This window comes from Mirounga angustirostris, unplaced genomic scaffold (assembly GCF_029215605.1).
Source record: "Mirounga angustirostris isolate CCGP_5_RB_7025 unplaced genomic scaffold, mMirAng1.0.hap1 SCAF_3, whole genome shotgun sequence".
Classification (NCBI taxonomy): domain Eukaryota; kingdom Metazoa; phylum Chordata; class Mammalia; order Carnivora; family Phocidae; genus Mirounga; species Mirounga angustirostris.
In genome coordinates this window covers 58,687,770-58,707,269 of record NW_026991711.1, presented here as the reverse complement: position 1 = coordinate 58,707,269, position 19,500 = coordinate 58,687,770, and the positions used below count along the sequence as shown (strand labels likewise).

General features: G+C 40.1%; 1 protein-coding gene across 5 annotated transcripts in view; it reads left to right on the top strand.

Annotated features, from left to right (window-relative positions):
• Positions 1-19,158, top strand: part of RCBTB1 (RCC1 and BTB domain containing protein 1) — a 49,693-nt gene extending 30,535 nt beyond the window's left edge. For 3 of the 5 annotated variants that reach the window (XM_045869407.3, XM_045869406.3, XM_054506313.2), the window contains 7 exons: positions 2,260-2,367; positions 2,750-2,892; positions 4,077-4,267; positions 8,140-8,266; positions 10,176-10,327; positions 10,844-10,974; positions 16,828-19,158. In XM_045869407.3, the coding sequence (XP_045725363.1) occupies positions 2,260-2,367; positions 2,750-2,892; positions 4,077-4,267; positions 8,140-8,266; positions 10,176-10,327; positions 10,844-10,974; positions 16,828-16,968 (993 nt within the window). In that variant the 3' untranslated portion in view covers positions 16,969-19,158. Of the gene's footprint in view, positions 1-2,259; positions 2,368-2,749; positions 2,893-4,076; positions 4,268-8,139; positions 8,267-9,570; positions 9,656-10,175; positions 10,328-10,843; positions 10,975-16,827 lie in introns of those variants that run through there. The other 2 variants (XM_064586133.1, XM_064586132.1) reach the window with 2 other exon arrangements.
• Positions 19,159-19,500: the final 342 nt, after the last annotated feature.

Sequence of the window (19,500 nt, the reverse complement as noted above, 5' to 3'; positions counted from 1 at the left end):
GCTCTCCAGCCCCCTGCCTCTGGAAACCACCAATCTTGTTCTCTGTATATATGAGCTTGTTTCCTGTTTTGTTTTGTTTTTTTCAATTGAAGTACAGTCGACGCACAATTTTACATTAGTTTCAGGTGTATAACACAGTGATTTGATGAGTCTCTTCCTCATGCCATGTTCCCCAGAAGTGTTAACTTATTTTTTGAACCAATCCTGATGTCATCTTGGATGATTTCAGAATTTCTTGGGATAGTCATTGGACATCCTCCATCTCAGTATTCTTTACTTTACCTTTATTTTAAAAAATAAATTTAATTTAAAAATTATTCTTATGTGGTTATTTTCACAAATGAAAGGAGATGAAACACATAAAGTAAAAAGTGAGTACCTTTTCTCCAGTCTTGTTAATAGTTTGAGGTATATCTTTTTGGACTTTTTCCTATAAAAAATTCTGTGTGGGTGAATGTAATTATCTTTTATAAAAAATGGGATTATTATTTTATCTGCTATTCTGCAGCTTTCCTGCTAACAGCACAAATGTTTACCTGAATCTATTATCAGACCATTTATAGCTGCTTCCCATTATAATGGCTGCTTAGATTTCCGAATTGGATGACCCACACCCAGAACTCTACTAATGGAAATTTCAAATGTTTCTAAATTTTTGCTGTTATAAACATTGTAGCACTGACTTCCTGTGTTACTGTGTATCTCTGTACACTTCTGTAAGTATTCTTTAGAATAAGTTCACGGGAATAAGATAACTGGGTCAGAGGGTGTGCCATTAAAATTTTTGATAGCTATAGCCAAATCTTTCTGCAGAAAGTTAAAACCTGTTGCCTTATGATATGCAAAATGCTTTTAACCATCTCTTGCTAGTACCCTAAATTCTCTGCCCCCCTTCCCCCTCTGTCACATTGCCCTGAAAAGCCCCATTCATCTGTTTGCCTTGCATTGTCATGGTGCCACCAGGCATTTCAGGTTTCTCATTTGACCAGACCTGTAGTCTGTTCCTGGTCAGTGCTTTCTCCTGTGTCCCACACTTGCCGTTCTAAATCTTTACCCCTGCTGGCAAACCTCTCTCCAGCTCTGCTGCTTTCAGCTGGTGACTCCGCTCTCCAGAGAGCGAAGGGGTCACACATTCTTATGTCTTCTTAGCCTCTTTCCTGTCCATTCCTTCTCTCTGGGTCCCACTTCTTTCTGGGTCCCATAGTTTAGACCCTCAGCAGAACTCATCTGTGTGCTGATGAGAGACACATGTATCTCCTGAATGGCTGTCCCACCTCTAGTCTTACATAGTCCTGTCCCCTTTATGTGCAGCCAGCACGATCTTTCCGAGATGTGTGAAATACTTCAGTGGAAGGCCCATAGATGCTTTTTACATTCCCTAGTATGTGTTTTGGCACATTTGGTCATCCCCTTGGCCTTTGCTTTTCCTTCTGGTCTTTCGCCCTGCCACTGTGCTGGATGTGTCCTGCCAGGCCCGCCTGCTCGTGTTGAGAACCTGCTTCCAGAACATTCTGTGCCCTCTCCCTGGAATACGTTCACTTCCATTTGTCTCTGCTCACATCTGCTTTCTGGAAGTCTTTCCTAAACTAGCTTCCTGTAGCTAAGTCCTTTCTCTTCTCTGCTCTTGTAGTGCCTTGATTGTATCTTTAGAGTGTCACTCGCCACCTAACTGCAAAACGTTTGCAAGTGTCCATCTCTCCTGTTAAACTGTGACCCAAAACTTCTAGTTTCTAGTTTCCTAGTACCTTTTATCATGTCCTGACATTTAAGAGGTGCTTCATAATTGTTAATGAGCATTAGCTTCCTCATGTATAAAACGAGGACAAATGCCTTGCCCCAGGGCTATCCACACTAAGTTATGGGTAGGAACTCGTGCCAAATTCTGTCATCCCCACCCCCAGAATATCTGTGGGATCACAGAGTAGAACATGGGTGTGGGAGGTGGAAAAGTACTTGGTTTGTTTCGGTGGACTGCATTTTTCTTTTTCTTTTTTTTTTTTTTTAAAGAATTTTATTTATTTATTTAACAGATAGAGAGCACAAGTAGGCAGAGCGGCAGACAGAGGGAGAGGGAGAAGCAGGCTCCCCGCTGAGCAGGGAGCCCGACACGGGGCTCCATCCCAGGACCCTGGGATCATGACCCGAGCTGAAGGCAGCCGCTTAACCGACTGAGCCACTCAGGCGCCCCTGGACTGCATTTTTCTATCTGGCGTCTTAAAACGGTTTTCAAAGCCGGTTCTCTCCCTTTGTCTCCCTAAGGTGTACGGCTGGGGTTACAATGGCAACGGTCAGCTAGGCTTGGGAAACAACGGCAACCAGCTGACCCCTGTGCGAGTGGCGGCTTTGCACAGCGTGTGCGTGAACCAGGTACGTGCGCAGCCTGGGCTCCGCTGCGGCTCCCCGCCGGCTTGGAGAAACACGGGGGATGTACTCGTTGGGACGTCTTTTCAAACCATACTGTGTGCCTTCATCCTCCACATTTGCAGTTTCATCTTCCCTGAAGTCCCATGATGAGAAGGAACACCATAGTGGTGACACAGCAGTCTTGACAAGTAAAAAAAAAGATACTGGAAAAATCTAGCAGTCTCAGTGTTGGACTTTTCTAATGCTTTTTCAGTGTTCCGAGAATGTCAGTCCATACGTGATGATGAATTGGCATTCTGCAGAAGCTTGCTGGGATCTTCAAGTAGATGCTTCTGCTGCCCTTCCTGTTTTCCTGTTGATGGTAACCATTTACGTTTCCTTGCAGATTGTCTGCGGCTATGCACACACTCTAGCACTAACAGATGAGGGCCTGCTCTATGCCTGGGGGGCTAACACGTACGGGCAGCTGGGAACTGGCAATAAAAATAACCTGCTAAGCCCCGCCCACATCATGGTGGAGAAAGAAAGGTAACTGGGCTGGACCGTGTCTCGGGCTTGTGTGTGTGGTTTTGGACTTGGGGCCGTGTGTGCTGAGCTATGGGGTTTGGCTTTTGTAACTCTTCTGTTTCTCAACACTGTCCTTTTGAACAAGAGTTTGAGTAGCAGCTAGAGGGAGCGTGAAGTTGATAGGATTCTTATGCAGCTTTCTAAAATAGCCTCCTGTGATTGATAGGCATTAATGCATCTTGGTGTAAGTCTTACTGCCTTCTTGTGGCCCATCTAGTAGGGAAGTAAAATAGGGCCTGTCGCCAGGTAGAAATTCAGAGTATAGTACTGACTTTTCCTTTGAGCCAACTAAAACAACTTCTCAGTAGGTAAAATCTCTTAAAAGGACACTATCTGTTTAGATATTGATTTGATTTAATGTGTGTTACTGGAATACTTGCTTTGTTTGTTCGGCCAAATTGTGAGTCCTTACTAAGTTTTAGAGGGTTGACTTCTGATTGTAGGACCTTGCCTAAGTAGCATACTGAGAAATGCACGTTTGGCTTGATGTCCGTTTGGATTAGGATGTTCAGAGTCCATTACCCCGAGGCAGGTGCTTATTTAGGGGGTGAGAGAAAAAGTTGTATCACGGAAATGGCATATTGAAGACACTCTTTTTTTGGCTACTGTCTAAGCCCCGCCCAGAAACGTCAGTACATTTTGCCTCAGTCCACTTTCCTCATCTACTTTGGTTTCTAGTCCCTTTTTCCAAATTGTCCTCAACAGGTTGTGTTATTTATCCTAATTCACAATGACTTTAGGTTAAGAAGTGGGGCAGCAAGCAAGGGAAAAACACAATACTCTTGTTGTGATCTTTTGGTTTTGTTCTTATGACCTGGATAACTAATATCCCTCAATCTTGGGCTGTTTTTTGTGGTGTTGTAAGCATGACCCCTTTATCTACCTTGTGTGGTGTGCTGTCGGCTTCTGTGATAAAGAAATGACATAGGGCGCCTGGGTGGCTCAGTCCGTTAAGCGACTGCCTTCAGCTCAGGTCATGATCCTGGAGTCCCGGGATCGAGTCCCGCATCGGGCTCCCTGCTCGGCGGGGAGTCTGCTTCTCCCTCTGACCCTCCCCCCTCTCATGTGCTCTCTCTCACAAATAAATAAATAAAATCTTTAAAAAAAAAAAAGAAATGACATACATTTTTCTTAAAACTTTTCAGGGTCGTAGAGATCGCGGCCTGCCACTCGGCGCACACGTCGGCAGCCAAGACCCAGGGCGGGCACGTGTACATGTGGGGCCAGTGCCGGGGCCAGTCGGTGATCCTGCCCCACCTCACCCACTTCTCCGGCACCGACGACGTGTTCGCCTGCTTTGCCACGCCGGCCGTCTCGTGGCGCCTCCTGTCCGTGGGTGAGCACGCTCAGGGCTCCTTCTGCCCAGGAGGAGCGGTACCAGCAACTGACCACTCCCTTTCTCTTTCTGTAGTGCTGGCTGTGGGCTCTGTCAGGTTCTAGAACGTTTTATTCTCCAGTAGCTGTAATTCCTTTCCTCAGAATAGATTTGCATAGTAAAATTTATTCATAGGTTTTAAAATACTACTTACTGTTTTCTCCCCTGCAGTGCTTTCATCTTAATTGAGGTGAGATTTCCGTCCACGAAGTTAACCATTCGAAAGTGTACGATTCAGAGGCATTCAGTATGTCCTCAGTGTTGTGCACCTGCCATGTATATCCAAGTTCTGAAACATTTTCGTCTCCCTGAGGGAAACCCCTGTACCTGTCGTGCGGTCACTCCCCATCCTCCCTTCCCCCATCCCTGGCTGTCACACCTTTACTTTAGTTTCTAGGGATTTCCCTATTTTGGACACTTCCTATAAATGGAATCGTTCGATGTGTGACCTTTTGGGCGTAGCTTCTTTGACTTGATGTTTCTGAGGCACAGTGCTTCATTGTATGGCTGAATGAAATTCCGTTGTGAGTACAGGCCAGTTTGTTTTTCTGTGCGTCTGTTGATGGATATTTGGGTGGATTCCACCTCTGACTGTTACGCATAGTGCTTTTATAAACATTTGTGTACAAATATTTGTTTGAGTCACCTGTTTTTAAGTGCTTTTGTCATACTAAATTTATTACATAATTCAGTATGAAGCAAAAATGCGCTTAAAAAATGAAAATCTTGTAATTTTTAGGGTGACGTGTTAATTCCACTTTCTTTCTCTCTTTTTCTTTCAACACATCTCAAATATTTTTATTTCAGAAGGGCATAAAAACCAGGGTATTTTAGAGGGTAGTGTAATTTAGGGTGATCTTTGGTTATGTAATCTGTCCCTTTTCTGAATATTGTCTTAAGAGTCCATTGATGGAAAATGGTAAGGTGTCATAAAGCTGAGTAGCCATCAACAAGATGGGTTTAATCTCTTTTTCTTTTATTTCTTGTTCATTTCTGCCCTTTTTGCTGATGTATTTCTTCTAAGTTCTTTATATGCAGAGGGAATAAGTGGGCCAGGGTGGCCCTGTGCTTGAAAATTAATGTCGCTCCTGTCAACTATGGGGTTTGGGTTGCTTTAGCAATTGATATGAAAAGCCAATCTTGTCATACGTGTCATGCTCAGGTGTGTCAGACAGCTAGCCGTGGCCGTCTCATCATCAGATGACCAGTCTTTATGGTCATGGGGGCAAGAGTATGTTTAGGAAGAGTTAAGCTGCTGCTCAATTTAAAGCGAAATAAGTTGAACATTTCCAGGTTCTTTAACAATAATACAATATATACATATTTTTTTTTAAGAGAATGTGTGGAGGGTGGGGAAGGGCAGAGGGAGAGGGAGAGAGAGAGAGAGAGAGAGAGAGAGAGAGAGAATCTCAAGCAGGCTCCACGCCCAGCACGGAGCTGATGTGGGCCTCGATCTCACAACCCTGAGGTCATGACCTGAGCTGACGTCAAGAGCTGGACACTTAACTGACTAAGCTACCCAGGTGCACCAACATATTTTTTTGCAGTGAATGTTGTGATTTGAAAAAAATTAGTTTACAGAATGGGACTGTTTGGCCATAATCATGCATATGTATTGCCTGCACAGCCAAGCACTGTGTACATCTTCAGAACCCCATGTGCTACTTAACCAGGACCTGTTTACAGAAAGCTTCTCCAGGTACTTGCCTCTCGAAATCCTAATCCTGAAAAGACATCCTTTTCAGAACAAAAGTTGTAACATTTTTTAATGCTAAGTTTGGAAGAGATAAGATCATTCAGTATATCTCCTAGATGACTTCTTTCCCATCTACCCACTGAAAGTCAGAAAAGTTTTTTTCTCCCAGTTTACCATCTCAGGTGAGCATTAGAAAGAAAGTCAGATGGTTAAAAAACACCTCTGAAGAATATTTCTTCCTGAAAGGAGGTATTGTACTTGTTGCCAGAAACCAAGAGGCGGAAGAGGGTTCTTGAGGCCTTAGGACAGATGCAGAAGTAGGGGCACTGGTACGAAGCTATTTTGTGAATGGGGCGGGGGCGAGCAGTCTCCATCCCTGGACTCCGTGCCCATCTTAGTCATTTCCTTTCTTTTATTTGCCAGGGATCCAGGTTATAGGGTCAGGGAAAGCCTGATTTTTGCGAGATCGTCCACTCTCCTCCATAGCCAAGGAAAGCTCTGCATTGCGGGAGCCTGGGGGAGGGCTTGGGCAAATGCCATTTCCTTGGGAGATTCTGATAGTAGAGCTCCTGGGTAAGCTTCTTTATTAAGTTTCAGCCTCGGTTTGGCAGATGTCCTCCTCCAAGAGCAGCAGGCTGCCGAGAGACACAGCTCCCCTCTCATCCTAGGGGCCTGTGTTACCAGCACCTGCGCGCATTGCCAGTGATCTCTGGGATTGTTTTTGTTTTCCTGTTTGCCTTCTACCTGTGCATATACAGCGCAGGAAAGTGTTACCGAATTGTACAAGTGCCTTTACTTTTTCTCGTGAGGACACAGTTCGACTTACAAATAATCATTCCAGCCGTTCTTACCGGGCAGCGTGACCAGCTTTTTGTAAAACTGTTCCCTTTGAGTGTAATGGCTACTAAGTTGGTTTGCTCTGTTTTTAGATAGCAGGTGAGGATTATTGTTTGTACATTGATCTTTAGGAGTAAGAGGGATGTTGAGATTCCACATACCTAGGAAGGAGGGCTTCTTTGTGTAAGAACATGACCGCATGGCATTACTTCACTGGTAAATTTATCTCTTGACACAACTTCAGTTGAATCTACCAGCCCCTTGAAACTTCCCCCGAAGTAGGAAAATTGATAAATTCTTAGTCCCCGAAGAGAACCACGAAAGTTTTAAGTAAGTAGTTATATAATCGTGGACTGCCTATAGCTTTTTCTTCTTTTAAAAAATATATATTTTGGGCGCCTGGGTGGCTCAGTCATTAAGCATCTGCCTTCGGCTCAGGTCATGATCCCAGGGTCCTGGGATCAAGTCCCACATCAGGCTCCCTGCTCAGCGGGAAGCCTGCTTCTCCCTCTCTCACTCCCCTTGCTTGCGTGCTCTCTCTGTCTGTCAAATAAATAAAATCTTTTAAAAAATAAAACAAAATAAAGAGAAGGTGGGGAAATCGAACCATGAGAGACTATGGACTCTGAGAAACAAACTGAGGGTTTTAGAGGGGAGGGGGGTGGGAGGATGGGTTAGCCCGGTGATGGGTATTAAGGAGGGCACATATTGCGTGGAGCACTGAGAGTTATAGGCAAACAATGAATCATGGAACACTACATCAAAAACTAATGATGTACTGAATGGTGACTAACATAACATAATAAAATAAAAGAAAATATTAAAAAATTAAAAAAAAAAAAAAAGCGCCGCCTGGGTGGCTCAGTTGTTAAGCGTCTGCCTTCAGCTCAGGTCATGATCCCAGGGTCCTGGGATCGAGCCCCACATCGGGCTCCCTGCTCGGTGGGAAGCCTGCGTCTCCCTCTCCCGCTCCCCCTGCTTATGTTCCCTCTCTCGCTGTGTCTCTCTCTGTCAAATAAATAAATAAAATCTTAAAAAAAAAATATATATATATTTTAAAATGTCTAGCTTAGTATGTAAGACTGGTAAGTGGCCTTTCCAACTACTTATTTTTGGTAGTTTCTAGACTCAAGATACTTAATCTTGATACAGTGAAATTGATTTGTCAAATAAGGCATGAACTCTTGAAAAAAATCTGATGGAATTACCTGTCATGCTAATGGTTATCTTTTTGAAGTCTTTCCTATCTCTACCACATTTCCTGAGCTTTTTGTATTAATAATGTGTTTGTTGCCTTCAGAGCATGAAGACTTTTTAACAGTTGCCGAATCACTGAAGAAAGAATTTGATAGTCCAGAAACTGCTGATCTGAAGTTTCGAATCGATGGGAAATACATCCATGTCCATAAAGCTGTTTTGAAAATCAGGTATTTTTGCATAAGCTTAGAGACATCAGTAACCTTACTTTCTTTTTTGCAGTCTCCATGTCTTTGTTAGTCCACAAAATGGGGACTGATAAGGAACAGCCTTGGCAGTAGAGAGAAATGGTACAACTTAATATTTTTATGAATGGGATCCATGCATTATTGAAGAGTTTTGCATGTGTGTATGAGTGTGCACCCATGTGCCTTTTTGAAAAGGCATAATGTGGTAGCGTAAATATTTGTCTATATTGTGTTTGTTGTTTTTTTCTTTTTTTTAGAGAGAGAGAGAACGTGTGCTCTGAGCCAGGGGTGGGAGGAGGGGCAGAGGAAGAGGGAGAGAGAATCCCAAACTGGCTCCACCCTGGGTGATGGCGGGGGCTTCATCCCACCACCCTGAGCCAAAATCAAGAGTCTGACGCTTAACTGACTGAGCCACCCAGGTGCCCAGTTTATATTGTGTTTTAAATGAGGATCTTGTGAATATTTATTTCCATCGACAAATTTATTTACACGCTTAAAAAAATACAAAAGATTGTTAGTGAAAAATGTGTATGTCCTCTTTTACACATAAAGATTCCTTTTTCCCCAAGCAGAAAACTCTCATGGTCAGGAATGATGGACCTCTGGCCCTGAGGGACATCTAATTTCCAATTAAAGGAATGTTCTTTAGATAGAGTAGATGGCAGGGTGGTATTTATTAATAATGGTTTGAACTCTTGCTCCCTGAGGCTGCCATTACTGAGAGAGAGGCACATGAAGGGAGACCATTGAGAGTTAAACTGGCCATTTACAAGTCCCTTTTGAGATTTAGTTGAAAACCTTTTCACAAAATAATACTTTTTAAGGGAACCAAAAAGCCATATGTTAGTCATTACTGAGAGAGTAAATATCTGAACCAAAGTTAATAAAATGTGAACTGGAAATGTTCCTTTCTGTGAACCTGTGGTCAGTCAGTCTATTCCTTTCATTTGTCCTGTTTAATTTGTCATTCCTTGCCTAAACAACTATTTCTTTTTACTTCTCAGATGAAGTAATGTCTTACGTAGATGGAACCATTTTTAGTTGTGAATGGATTTTGAAAATATTCTATGTTTATTTACACCGTATCTCATTTTAAAAGGATTTGAAAAGATGACGTTTTAAAACTGACGTGTATTACATACTTAAGAAAAACCAGTATTTAGAAATCAGTTCCTCATATAGGTGGCTTTTTACATGCAAATACAACATAAAAAGACCCACTTCGGTGTTTTTTGTTTTTTTTTTTTTTGAAATCTGTGACTCTCCTGGTGAATGTGTTTTGTAAGTAAGTTGGTAACAGGCTTGGGAAGATTGGAAACGGAGCAGGTCAAAGCAGAGGAACAAAATAGGACTGATGGCTGTTTTTGAAGATGTGTCAGAAAAAAAGGAAAATTATCATGTAAGGTAATGGGATAATAATTAGCCTAAATGTAACCCAGTTAGCATTTAAAGCCATTTTAAGAATATGCAGATTACATGAAAATTAAAAACCAAATAAATTATTTGGAATGATGCTGATATATAGTCAAAGATTTGAACTCTCATTTCTGAATTTCTTTTAATTTCATTGTTTAAAATGCATTTCTGTACAACACTGTTTGAGAAAAACAAGTGAGCAGAATACTTGATCTGAATGAGGACTGTCAAATGGAGACTGTGGAACGCTGGAGGTGCTAGGTACTTCTAGGCTCTATTTATAATTCTTAATATTTGATAGATCCTAATCAAAAACTGAAAGTGAAAATATGCAAAAGGTGAATGTGAAAGCCCATGCTAGCTGAAGATCCATGATCCTGGTGCGTGTGGGCCCAAGGATGGAGTAGTTAAGGAGACCTGTAATATTTACCTGACTGTGGCAACTTCCTTAGGTAACTTTCTGTGTTCTGTTTAGGTGTGAGCACTTTCGGTCCATGTTCCAGTCTTACTGGAATGAGGATATGAAGGAGGTGATAGAAATAGACCAGTTTTCGTATCCAGTGTACCGTGCCTTTCTCCAGTACCTCTACACAGACACAGTGGACCTGCCGCCTGAAGATGCTATAGGTACGTGAGCCCACCGGACGGGCCAAGCCACGCGGTCACGGAACTCTCTCGTCATGGTCTTAGAGCACTGACGTGTACAGAGTGTCAAGTTGATTGGTTTTTAGACAATATTTGAAGTAAATGTCTTGACAAATAGTGTTATATAGTTATTATGGTTAATAATTGTGGTCACAAGTTTATGACTGTGGATTTATTTTCATTCTGTTAATACTGAAGCACATATACATTGCTAATGCATTTAATATATCATCTTGGAAATAAAATGAGGGGGGAATTCTATTTATTCCCCTTCCTTTTTACTGTAGAAGAAGATGTATAAAGTGAGTGTAGCAGAGGTCTGTTTTGGGATGGGGGATGTAGGGAGTGAAGAAGAGGATTTATTTAATAAAATTTAGAGTATTACTCACTAAGAAACTTCTGTTGATTTATCTACATAACTCTTTGCACCAAAATAAAATATTTATGTTTATAAATTATGGGAAATATGATTAAACCTTCCATACTTCTTGCTTTTAGGTCTTTTGGACTTGGCCACGTCTTACTGTGAAAACCGACTGAGAAAGCTTTGTCAGCACATTATCAAGCGCGGAATTACTGTGGAGAATGCCTTTTCGCTATTCTCTGCTGCAGTCAGATATGATGCAGAGGTAACATAAAATAACGAACAGAAACCACCCCCTCCAACTCCTCATGGCCTGCCCCCCACTTTTCTTGCGTGAGACAAGGAACAAGAGTAATTTCACTTTTATTTAGGGAATCCATGAACTGACTGATCCCTAAAAAAATGAAAGCTGGCCTTGCTTGTTTACTGTGTTCATAGTTTCAAAAATGGTGGTTGTTCTACCTTCATTTTTAACTAAGAAAAGAACCTGAGGTCCAAGCAGCTGTACTGCGGATTGGAATAGAAAGTGTCCTACCCAGTTGGATTGATGCCATTTGTAGTTTCGGGTGTTACTCAAGGTCAGCTTATATATTTTTTTCAAGACCCACTTTGCCATCTCCCTAACTCTATCCTGTTGTAAGCCAAGGATGCTGTATGATTCATATCTGTGTATGCTCCGAAATTCTATCTTTGTCTAATTATAACTCATTCATGTGTGAAGAACTTGGTCTGGGCTCCTTTTTGTTTGTGTGTTTGGTTGTGAACGGTTGGTTTTGCACTGGATTGAATTCTTAATCTAGGATTTATGGATCTCTAGAGGATCTATGAATGAATGGGCTTTGGGGAGTCTGAAATTTTGTGTTTCGTGTATTTTCTTGAAGTTAAGAACCACAGTGTCATCAGATGGTCAGCTGCTCATAAGCAGAAACTTTCTTATTCATCTCTGTACCCTGTAGTGCCTGGCACATGGTAGGCACTGGATAATAAATGTTTGTTGAACTGAATGCATGTGGTACCACCTGAAGGACGCATTCAGGATAATTAGTGAACTTAAGGCTGCTCTGGTTGGTTTTATAAATGTATAGAGAATAAAAGGTAGAGAGCAGTAGCCTCAGAGTTCGAGATGTCCAGCTAAGGCATGCACCTTTAGTGACACAATTAGTCCATTCTGGAGGTACTTTGTCATCATTTGACAAGGCAGAGGACCTGGTATTGGGATTTACCGAACACCCCCGGAGATCTGTAATTGTGGCCTTGGTGTGGTGGAAGACAGACTTCATCTTTATCACACTTAGGGATCAAAGTGGAACATTATGTCTTATATTTTCAAAATGTATCCTATTTTTATTTGAGATTATGATTATAAATATTTAATAAGGTCAAAAAGCTGACTTTCTCTGTGTGGCCTGGCAACAGATGGAGTGATGATTAATAAATTATGTCTAATAGGAAATGGAAGTATAGATTTTTTTTTTTTTTTTTTTACCTTTTCTGTGACACCATAAACTTCTTTATTAGAAGTGCTATTTCTTTAAGGTTGCATTCTACCCAGTGATATAATTTTAAATCGGTTGATGCCTGTTCCGTCCGTTAATTGACTTTTAACATCTGCTCTGTGTCTCTCCCTGCTCCTCTTCACTGCTAATGAGTTCCCTATTCCTGGGATTAGGATACTGCTGACTAAAACCAGTTAGAACCATCGGGGCAGAGGCAAACATCTCAGGTCTAGGTGCTGGAAATTTCTTTCTCACTAAGCTAAAACTTACCCAAAAAGTCACAGAAAAAAACCTCGTGCCACTTCTACCCATGCCAGGTGGTCATTTTTTTTTTTTTTAATACTGGTTTTCATTTTCCTCGTATAAAATATAGACACATGAAATTCTGTCCCTTCCTTGAGACTGAAAAATATATGTGATTCCCTTGAGTCTGTCACAGTATGGTCATTTGATTTGGCATGCAAGAGTGTATGTTGAGTTAAATGAATTTGAAATACCTCACCACAAGGGTGTGCTTTTTAAAAATGAAAAAAAACAACAAAAAAACAAGGCCCAACCCCACAAATATTATACATTCAATGTAGAAAAATTAGAAAATAGAAGACAAAAGGAGGAAGAATCACCTTCTTTCTAAGCTATTTTTTTTTTTAGTTTCTTATACGAGTTCTGTAATTGACTAATGTACTTTTACACTGTATTTCCTTAATGCTATAGAATGTAGTAAGTAAATAAATGAAGTGTTTAGAATATAAAAATAAAACCCACTCTATTTATTAGTTGATGGGAAGCTTCTATTAAGTCAGATTGGAAATTAACTACCAAAAAATGGACTGACTTTCAGAAGCTCCGCTTAGGGAGACCAGATGACTTTTCCTTCATTCTGTGGTTCAAATGCTAGGAAGATGGAGACTACATGCTTCTCACATTCTTTCTCTTTTATATAAGTTCTTGAGGTTCCTTTCTACCCCCTTTGACAAGGTAATTTCGAAGCAAATATACACACACACAAAAAAGCAACAAAAATATATTGACTCAGTAGTTAAGGAAGATTTTTTTTTTTTCCCCAAGTAAGCTGCTTGTGGAGCCCTTGTGTTACGAGTGCGTTGTCCGACTTTCTGCAAGTTTTAACTGAGGAACGACTTGGCAGGGGAGCACTTAAGTATTCCTTCAGTACAAACCCAAGTGAACATTGCCATCAAGGGAGAAAACGTGAATGAAGCACTGTGTCAAGATAGTTCTATAGCTCATCACACAAGTTTGAAATGTTTCTATTTATACTGTTTTCAGGAAATTTTTGTTTTCTGTGTATATTTGAACATTAGGAGAAGTTGTTGGGAACCAGAGTAGAGTGCTTTCCAGAAAATTCTACTTGCTGAGTAACGTAGATCCTAACATTTTGCTGTTGGTGGGAAGCCATAAATATAAGGTCGGGAATCTAATTCCAAAATTGGCTTGGGATATTGGTTTTGAAAGTTTGTGCTAAAGCCTGATGGTCAGCATTTTTTTCTTCTTTCTGAAATTGAAAAGTTTTCCATGATCAGTAGACTATAAAATATTTTTTAGTTAGTAAGACAAAGCACCTTTCTTTATTTTGTCCTAGGTAGCAAGACATTTTAAGTACATTCTAAAAAACCAAACCAAAGACTGCTTTGATCTGGCATATTTTGTACCTGATATATATTATAAATTCTAAACTTTACAGTTTTGGGGTTTTGTTACTACTTTAACAAGTTTGGACAGAGGAGGTGTGGTTCACAGTCTTGCCATCTGGAATGTGTCTCAAGTGGGGGCTGGTTGACACAGACACATAGGAGCCTGTCTCACCCTGGCCAAGTGGTCTTCGATAGAATTCTTAGCATTCAGTTATTTTAGCTTTTGGGGATTTAGGACTGGTTAAGAAGTTCATTTAGGCTGCAGTGGCATTTTTAAAAATGTGGATATTAAGACCATCAATTGTCTCTGTTTTACTTTGTTACTAAAGAAAATCTGTGGAAGGGAAAAACAAGTTATTTTCGGAATTTATAAATTATTTCAGAGTAGCAATTTATTTTGAGCTTCCTTGCTAATTACAACAAATCTGATATTTCACCTGATTTGCCTCAGACCCGCTTTAGAATAATTTCACCACAAAATGTCATAAATAAGGGATTTATAGTTTCTAAAATACCAAGAATATTGTTTTAAAGCCCCTGATCTTGCACCCTCTCCCACTTCTGTATTCCATGGGCTTTAAGAAGATGCTTTCAATCTGTTATGAACTTTTTTCATCTACTGGTCTGGTGATCCTTCTTGTTTTCTTGGAAATGTTTTGTATAAAGCCCAGCAGTCCTGTTATAGTTAACTTATTAGTTGGGTAAGATTAGTTGCACTTTCTTTTCTGGGTATTGAAGATGTGATCATTGCAGAATAAGGAACAGATCATGTAGCTTCTTCAAATATCTAAGAATTATCAGGAAAATAGTTATCATTTACATATCAAAGCAAAGGCAACCTGGCTCAGGGCATTGGCTACTAAGAGAATTGCTTGGCTGGGCCACTCTGGTTCGTGCAACTGAACTTGCAAACAGTTTCTCTCTTTCCAAGTGCATTCACTGCTTCCTTTTCCATAGATCTGCCTTAAGCAAGATTCAGTTATTAAACGGTTGGAAACTGCAGAACATTTTTTGAATACTGAGATATCTCACCAATTCAGACTAGTTGGAGGGGAAGGGAAGGCAGTTTGATAGAGCCATTTTCATAAATGTATGAAGTGATTTGTAATCAGAGGCACCCTTTGTATACCTGTACTACGTAAAAAGTTCTTCAAGTTTATACCCAAGATAATCTCTGTATAATTAGTAAACTGGATAAACTCACTTTTTCACATGTACTCTAAAGAGCTTGAATTCCAGATTTGTAGACATGGAAGTGATAAGGTTTTACAAGGCCAGAATTTAGTGAGTTTTGTTTGAATTTGAAATTATGTAATTAAAAGTTAATATTTAAAGATCCTCATCTGCTACATTGCATGGTTTGAAGAAACTTTCTGTGCTTATGACTGGTTATTTCTTCCTAAAGTATGTGTAGAAAAACTAGTTTTCTGTTTTTGATAAATAAGATTGAAATGACTTTGATCTCCTTGTAGAATATAATTCAGTTTCTAAAGCTGTTTCTTAATCACTGGGTTGTAATACCAGGAGAGGGCTTTTTCTTTAATAGTAATGTGAGTGAATGTTTTATATAGTTTAACATTTTAGTTTCTTATAATACACAGAACGTTCAGCGGTACTTCAGCCCACGGAGACTCTCTTACTAAAAAAGTTTGATGCAAAGATTGTGCCTATATTTTAAATGCATTGTGAATTATCTAGAAAACAAAACTCTGGCAGCAGCTGACTGATACACATTAGATGTGGTTTATCCCTTACCAGTGATACGACTGGAAGGGAACCTCATTCAGCTAAGGACAGAGGGACCCTTAGAAGAAGGAAGTATTTGCTTGCAGGGGTCTGCACAGAGAGAGTAGAAAGGGATGTGTCTCTGTGTTTGTGTGGGCCCTCCCCCACCCTGCCTAAAATTTCTCATTTCACAGTGGCTTGGAAACATGAGACCAAGACGCTGCAGTTTAAATGTTAAGTTCCTGGTTTGGTAGAACCCTGAGTACTGACCTTCGGTGTAGCTGGCAAAGTTAAAAAATCAAGGTATTTGTGATAAGAGCTTTCAGTGTGATTTGCTGTTACATATTTAGACTTTGTATACATTCCAGTACCTAAGTGATTTAATAAATATATGTTCCAGTGTTTAAAGGAACAAACATAGTAGCGGTTTTGCTGGGGATGAAAAGGCTGTATTGGCATTGGCGGAAACAGATTTTTAAGTTGTTCTGGTTTACCACTTGTGTATATCACTTTGCTTCTGAGTGTCGGTAGCTGATGACTTCATTTGTCTGACTGAAAACTCCAGTCTCTGAATATTCTTCTCTGGATGGACTGAGAATGAGAAATTAGTTTGGTGGGAGTTGTAGTGTATTATTTCTTGTGGCTTTAAGAATGAAGGCATTTTGTCTAGGAGAGCACAGCAGTGGATTTAAGGTGCTTGGAATTTTTTTCCTTTTTAATGTGTCTCGTGGGGACATCTCTTTATCACTTTTCTGTTTCTTAAAATCTTCCTTAAGCTAAATCTTAATTCTTTTCTCGGACTTCTTGACTGTGATAAAACGTATGATGGACTGAAGTTGCTTTCGGCTTTGTTTTTAATTATTATTGCAGAATAATTGACAGACAATATTGTATCAGCTTCAGGTGTATGCTTTCAGCTTCTCCAGACAAAGTCTGCATGTGACTAGACTGTGTGGTAGCCTTGTAGAAGCTTACCCCCCATAGGCTGTGTGAATGGGTGTGTGTTTTGAAGAGTCAGACTTGAGGTAGTGAAATTGTTGCTTTCACAGTGTTTTGACTCAATAGTGTGTGCTTTTCTGATACCTATCTATGGTCACTTGTTTGCTTAGTTTGAGGTTTCTGGCCTCAAATGTCTTTTCTAGGGGAGGGTAAAGATTTGGGATGAGGGGTTTGGATAGAAGTAATTCGATCAAAGTTAATAAAAAAAGGCCTCTTCTTGTTTTTATTTTTGTTGTGTGTGTCCAGGATTTAGAAGAATTCTGCTTTAAGTTTTGCATCAATCATTTGACAGAAGTTACACAGACTGCAGCATTTTGGCAAATGGATGGCCCTCTGCTAAAGGAATTCATTGCTAAAGCCAGTAAATGTGGAGCCTTTAAGAACTGAAGCCCAAGGCTGCTGGGTTTTGTGAGTGCTCCGGCACGGGGCGATGATGCGTCCTTTGTGCTCTGCGGGTGATGTAATTTTGCAGGTAAAAAACCCATCAGGTTTTTTGGTGTTTTTTTTTCCCCCCCACATCTGAGACACTATTCTCTGTGTAGGAATATATGAAGGATGATTTTGAACAACTCTTGTTTCCAGATATGTACATTTTAAATGTAACCTTAATTTGGCTGGAACATTGTAAAGGGGTGAAAGTTTAGCTGATTGTTTCTTTGTTTTTTTGTTTTGTTTTTGATTAGAGGAACTTTTGAACTTGGAAAGGGGAAGTCTGTGGTAGTTCTCCTGGTTCACATATTGACAACCCTTTGACACCAGGAATTTGGGACAGTTTGTGAATTGTGGGATAGAGAGGCCCCACCATGAATTAAAGATGCTGACTTTGGGGCTTGTTGAAATGATGCATTAGTTGCTAGTTCACTAGCCATACTGTGAAGACGTAGTTAGGATAGTTTGAGGCTTTTGTGTTTGCACTACTGAGGACCTTTTTTAACTTCATAGTGTATCAAAGTAGTATCAGTTTAATATGAGTTAAACCTATTGAGATGATGATTATGTAAAGATAAACTTCTAGGTTTAGCCAAGATTTCTCTTCACACTTAAGCACATAAAGTAGTAATTTAGGACCACCTGTGAAAAGTTGATCATGAAAGAAACTTTATTTGGACAAAGGTCAATATTTTATAAATTAGAATCTCCACTACTATCCAACAGTGTTTTATTTCATTAAGACAAAGTCTGAGAAGTGAAGTTTAAATTGCTCCCCCACCACTTCCCCCTGTAATTGCTCATCATAAGAGGAGAGTAATGACATACTCAGTATACTCTTGCCTTCCTAAATTACGGCTGCTAGATCATCAGATTTGCTACATCTGACTCAGAGAAGCGGTTCTTAAAACCACCTTTCTGGCAGGACTTCTTGGAATTTGTTTTAGCTTTTATCTAGGCCAAGCATCACAAATTTGCTTATTTGTAACCTCAGCAGCTTTCATCTTTTAATTGTGTTAGGTATAATATTTAGCACAATTTAACTTCAAAAAAGGATCAAAATTATGGTTTTCCTGAAAAGATCCTACTTATAAAAGGGTCTTTTCAGTTTGTTTTTGTTTTTTTGTTTTGTTTTGGTCTGCTTATGAAATGTGACTTTGGGAGGAAGAGTGAGTGTTCAGCTTTGGGTTTTATCACGTGTGTCCATTGAGCTTGCTGTAAGAACAAAGCTTTGTTCTGCTCTGGCCATGGACTCATTTCCATTTGTGGGCGCTCCCTAGTGAACTCTTTCCTGCTTGGAAGTTCCCTCATCTGAACTTGGAGCCTGAATACATTTTCAGAGCCAAATTAACAAGAGGGTAAAGATACGCTGCAGCTGCTATTTCTAGCAATGTTTCGAAGTGTGGGGGAGGGGGTTGGGTGGGAGTGAGGGCTCAAAGATAGGAGTTCATTGATAAGTGAGATAATTACAAACCTAGCAGTCCCAGTTCCCTTTTCTTGACCATGTCGCAGGTGATTGAAGCCCAATCAAGTATTACATTAGAATTAGTTCTGCAACATGATAGAATTTTTCTTAGTAGGTTGATAAATGCACATTAATTTGATTATTAGCTATGATGGGTAGTGTTTGTAACAATCACTGTTCCATAGGCTTATGATCTGGACAAACAAGAACTTCAGTATGTTTACTATTGCTCTTACTTGAAAAAAACAAACAAACAAACAAAAACCATTAAAGTAGTAGATTCATTTCCATAGATTGTTCATTCGCTCAACAGATATTTACTGAGGTTCCTTATATAGGTGAAGAACCACTTCTCATAGTAGATTACTGAGTAATTTGTATGAGTATGTATGTAGTGAAGAAAAGGGGAATGAGTTCTTTGAAAAGTACTTGAGTATCTTTTTTTTAATACACTCTTATTTTTCTACTTGGTTTTATTGTTAATCATAGCAGGAAATGAAAACTGTTTTTTGAATTGTGTTTTTCATCTGATGTAATAATGAAAGCCAAAGTATTCATATTTCTTAAGATAGCCCTCAGTGTCCTCTTGAACTTCTTACTGGAACAATGTTTGATACTCTAGTGTATAGGCTGTATTTATGTAATGTTTAGAATGACATATTAATAAATAATCTGTTAAGACATATGTGCAGGGTGGTTTTTCCGCCTCAAAAATCAGTACCGTGCAGCCTTAAAAAGGAAGGACGCTCTGGCCCGTGCTGCAGTCTGGATGAACCTTGAGGACGTTGTGCTGAGTGAAGTACGCCAGTCACAGAAGGACAGGTACTGAACGACCCAGCTACGCGAGGTATTCTTGGAGACAGAACACAGAATGCTAGCTGCCAGAGGTCAGAGGTAGGCGAGAGGACTGGAGGAGTTAATGTGTAATGGATACAGAGATTCCATTTTGCAAGACGGAAAGAGTTCTGGAGCTGGATGGTGGTGATGACCGCACAACAGGGTGAATGTACTTGGTGCCGCTGAGC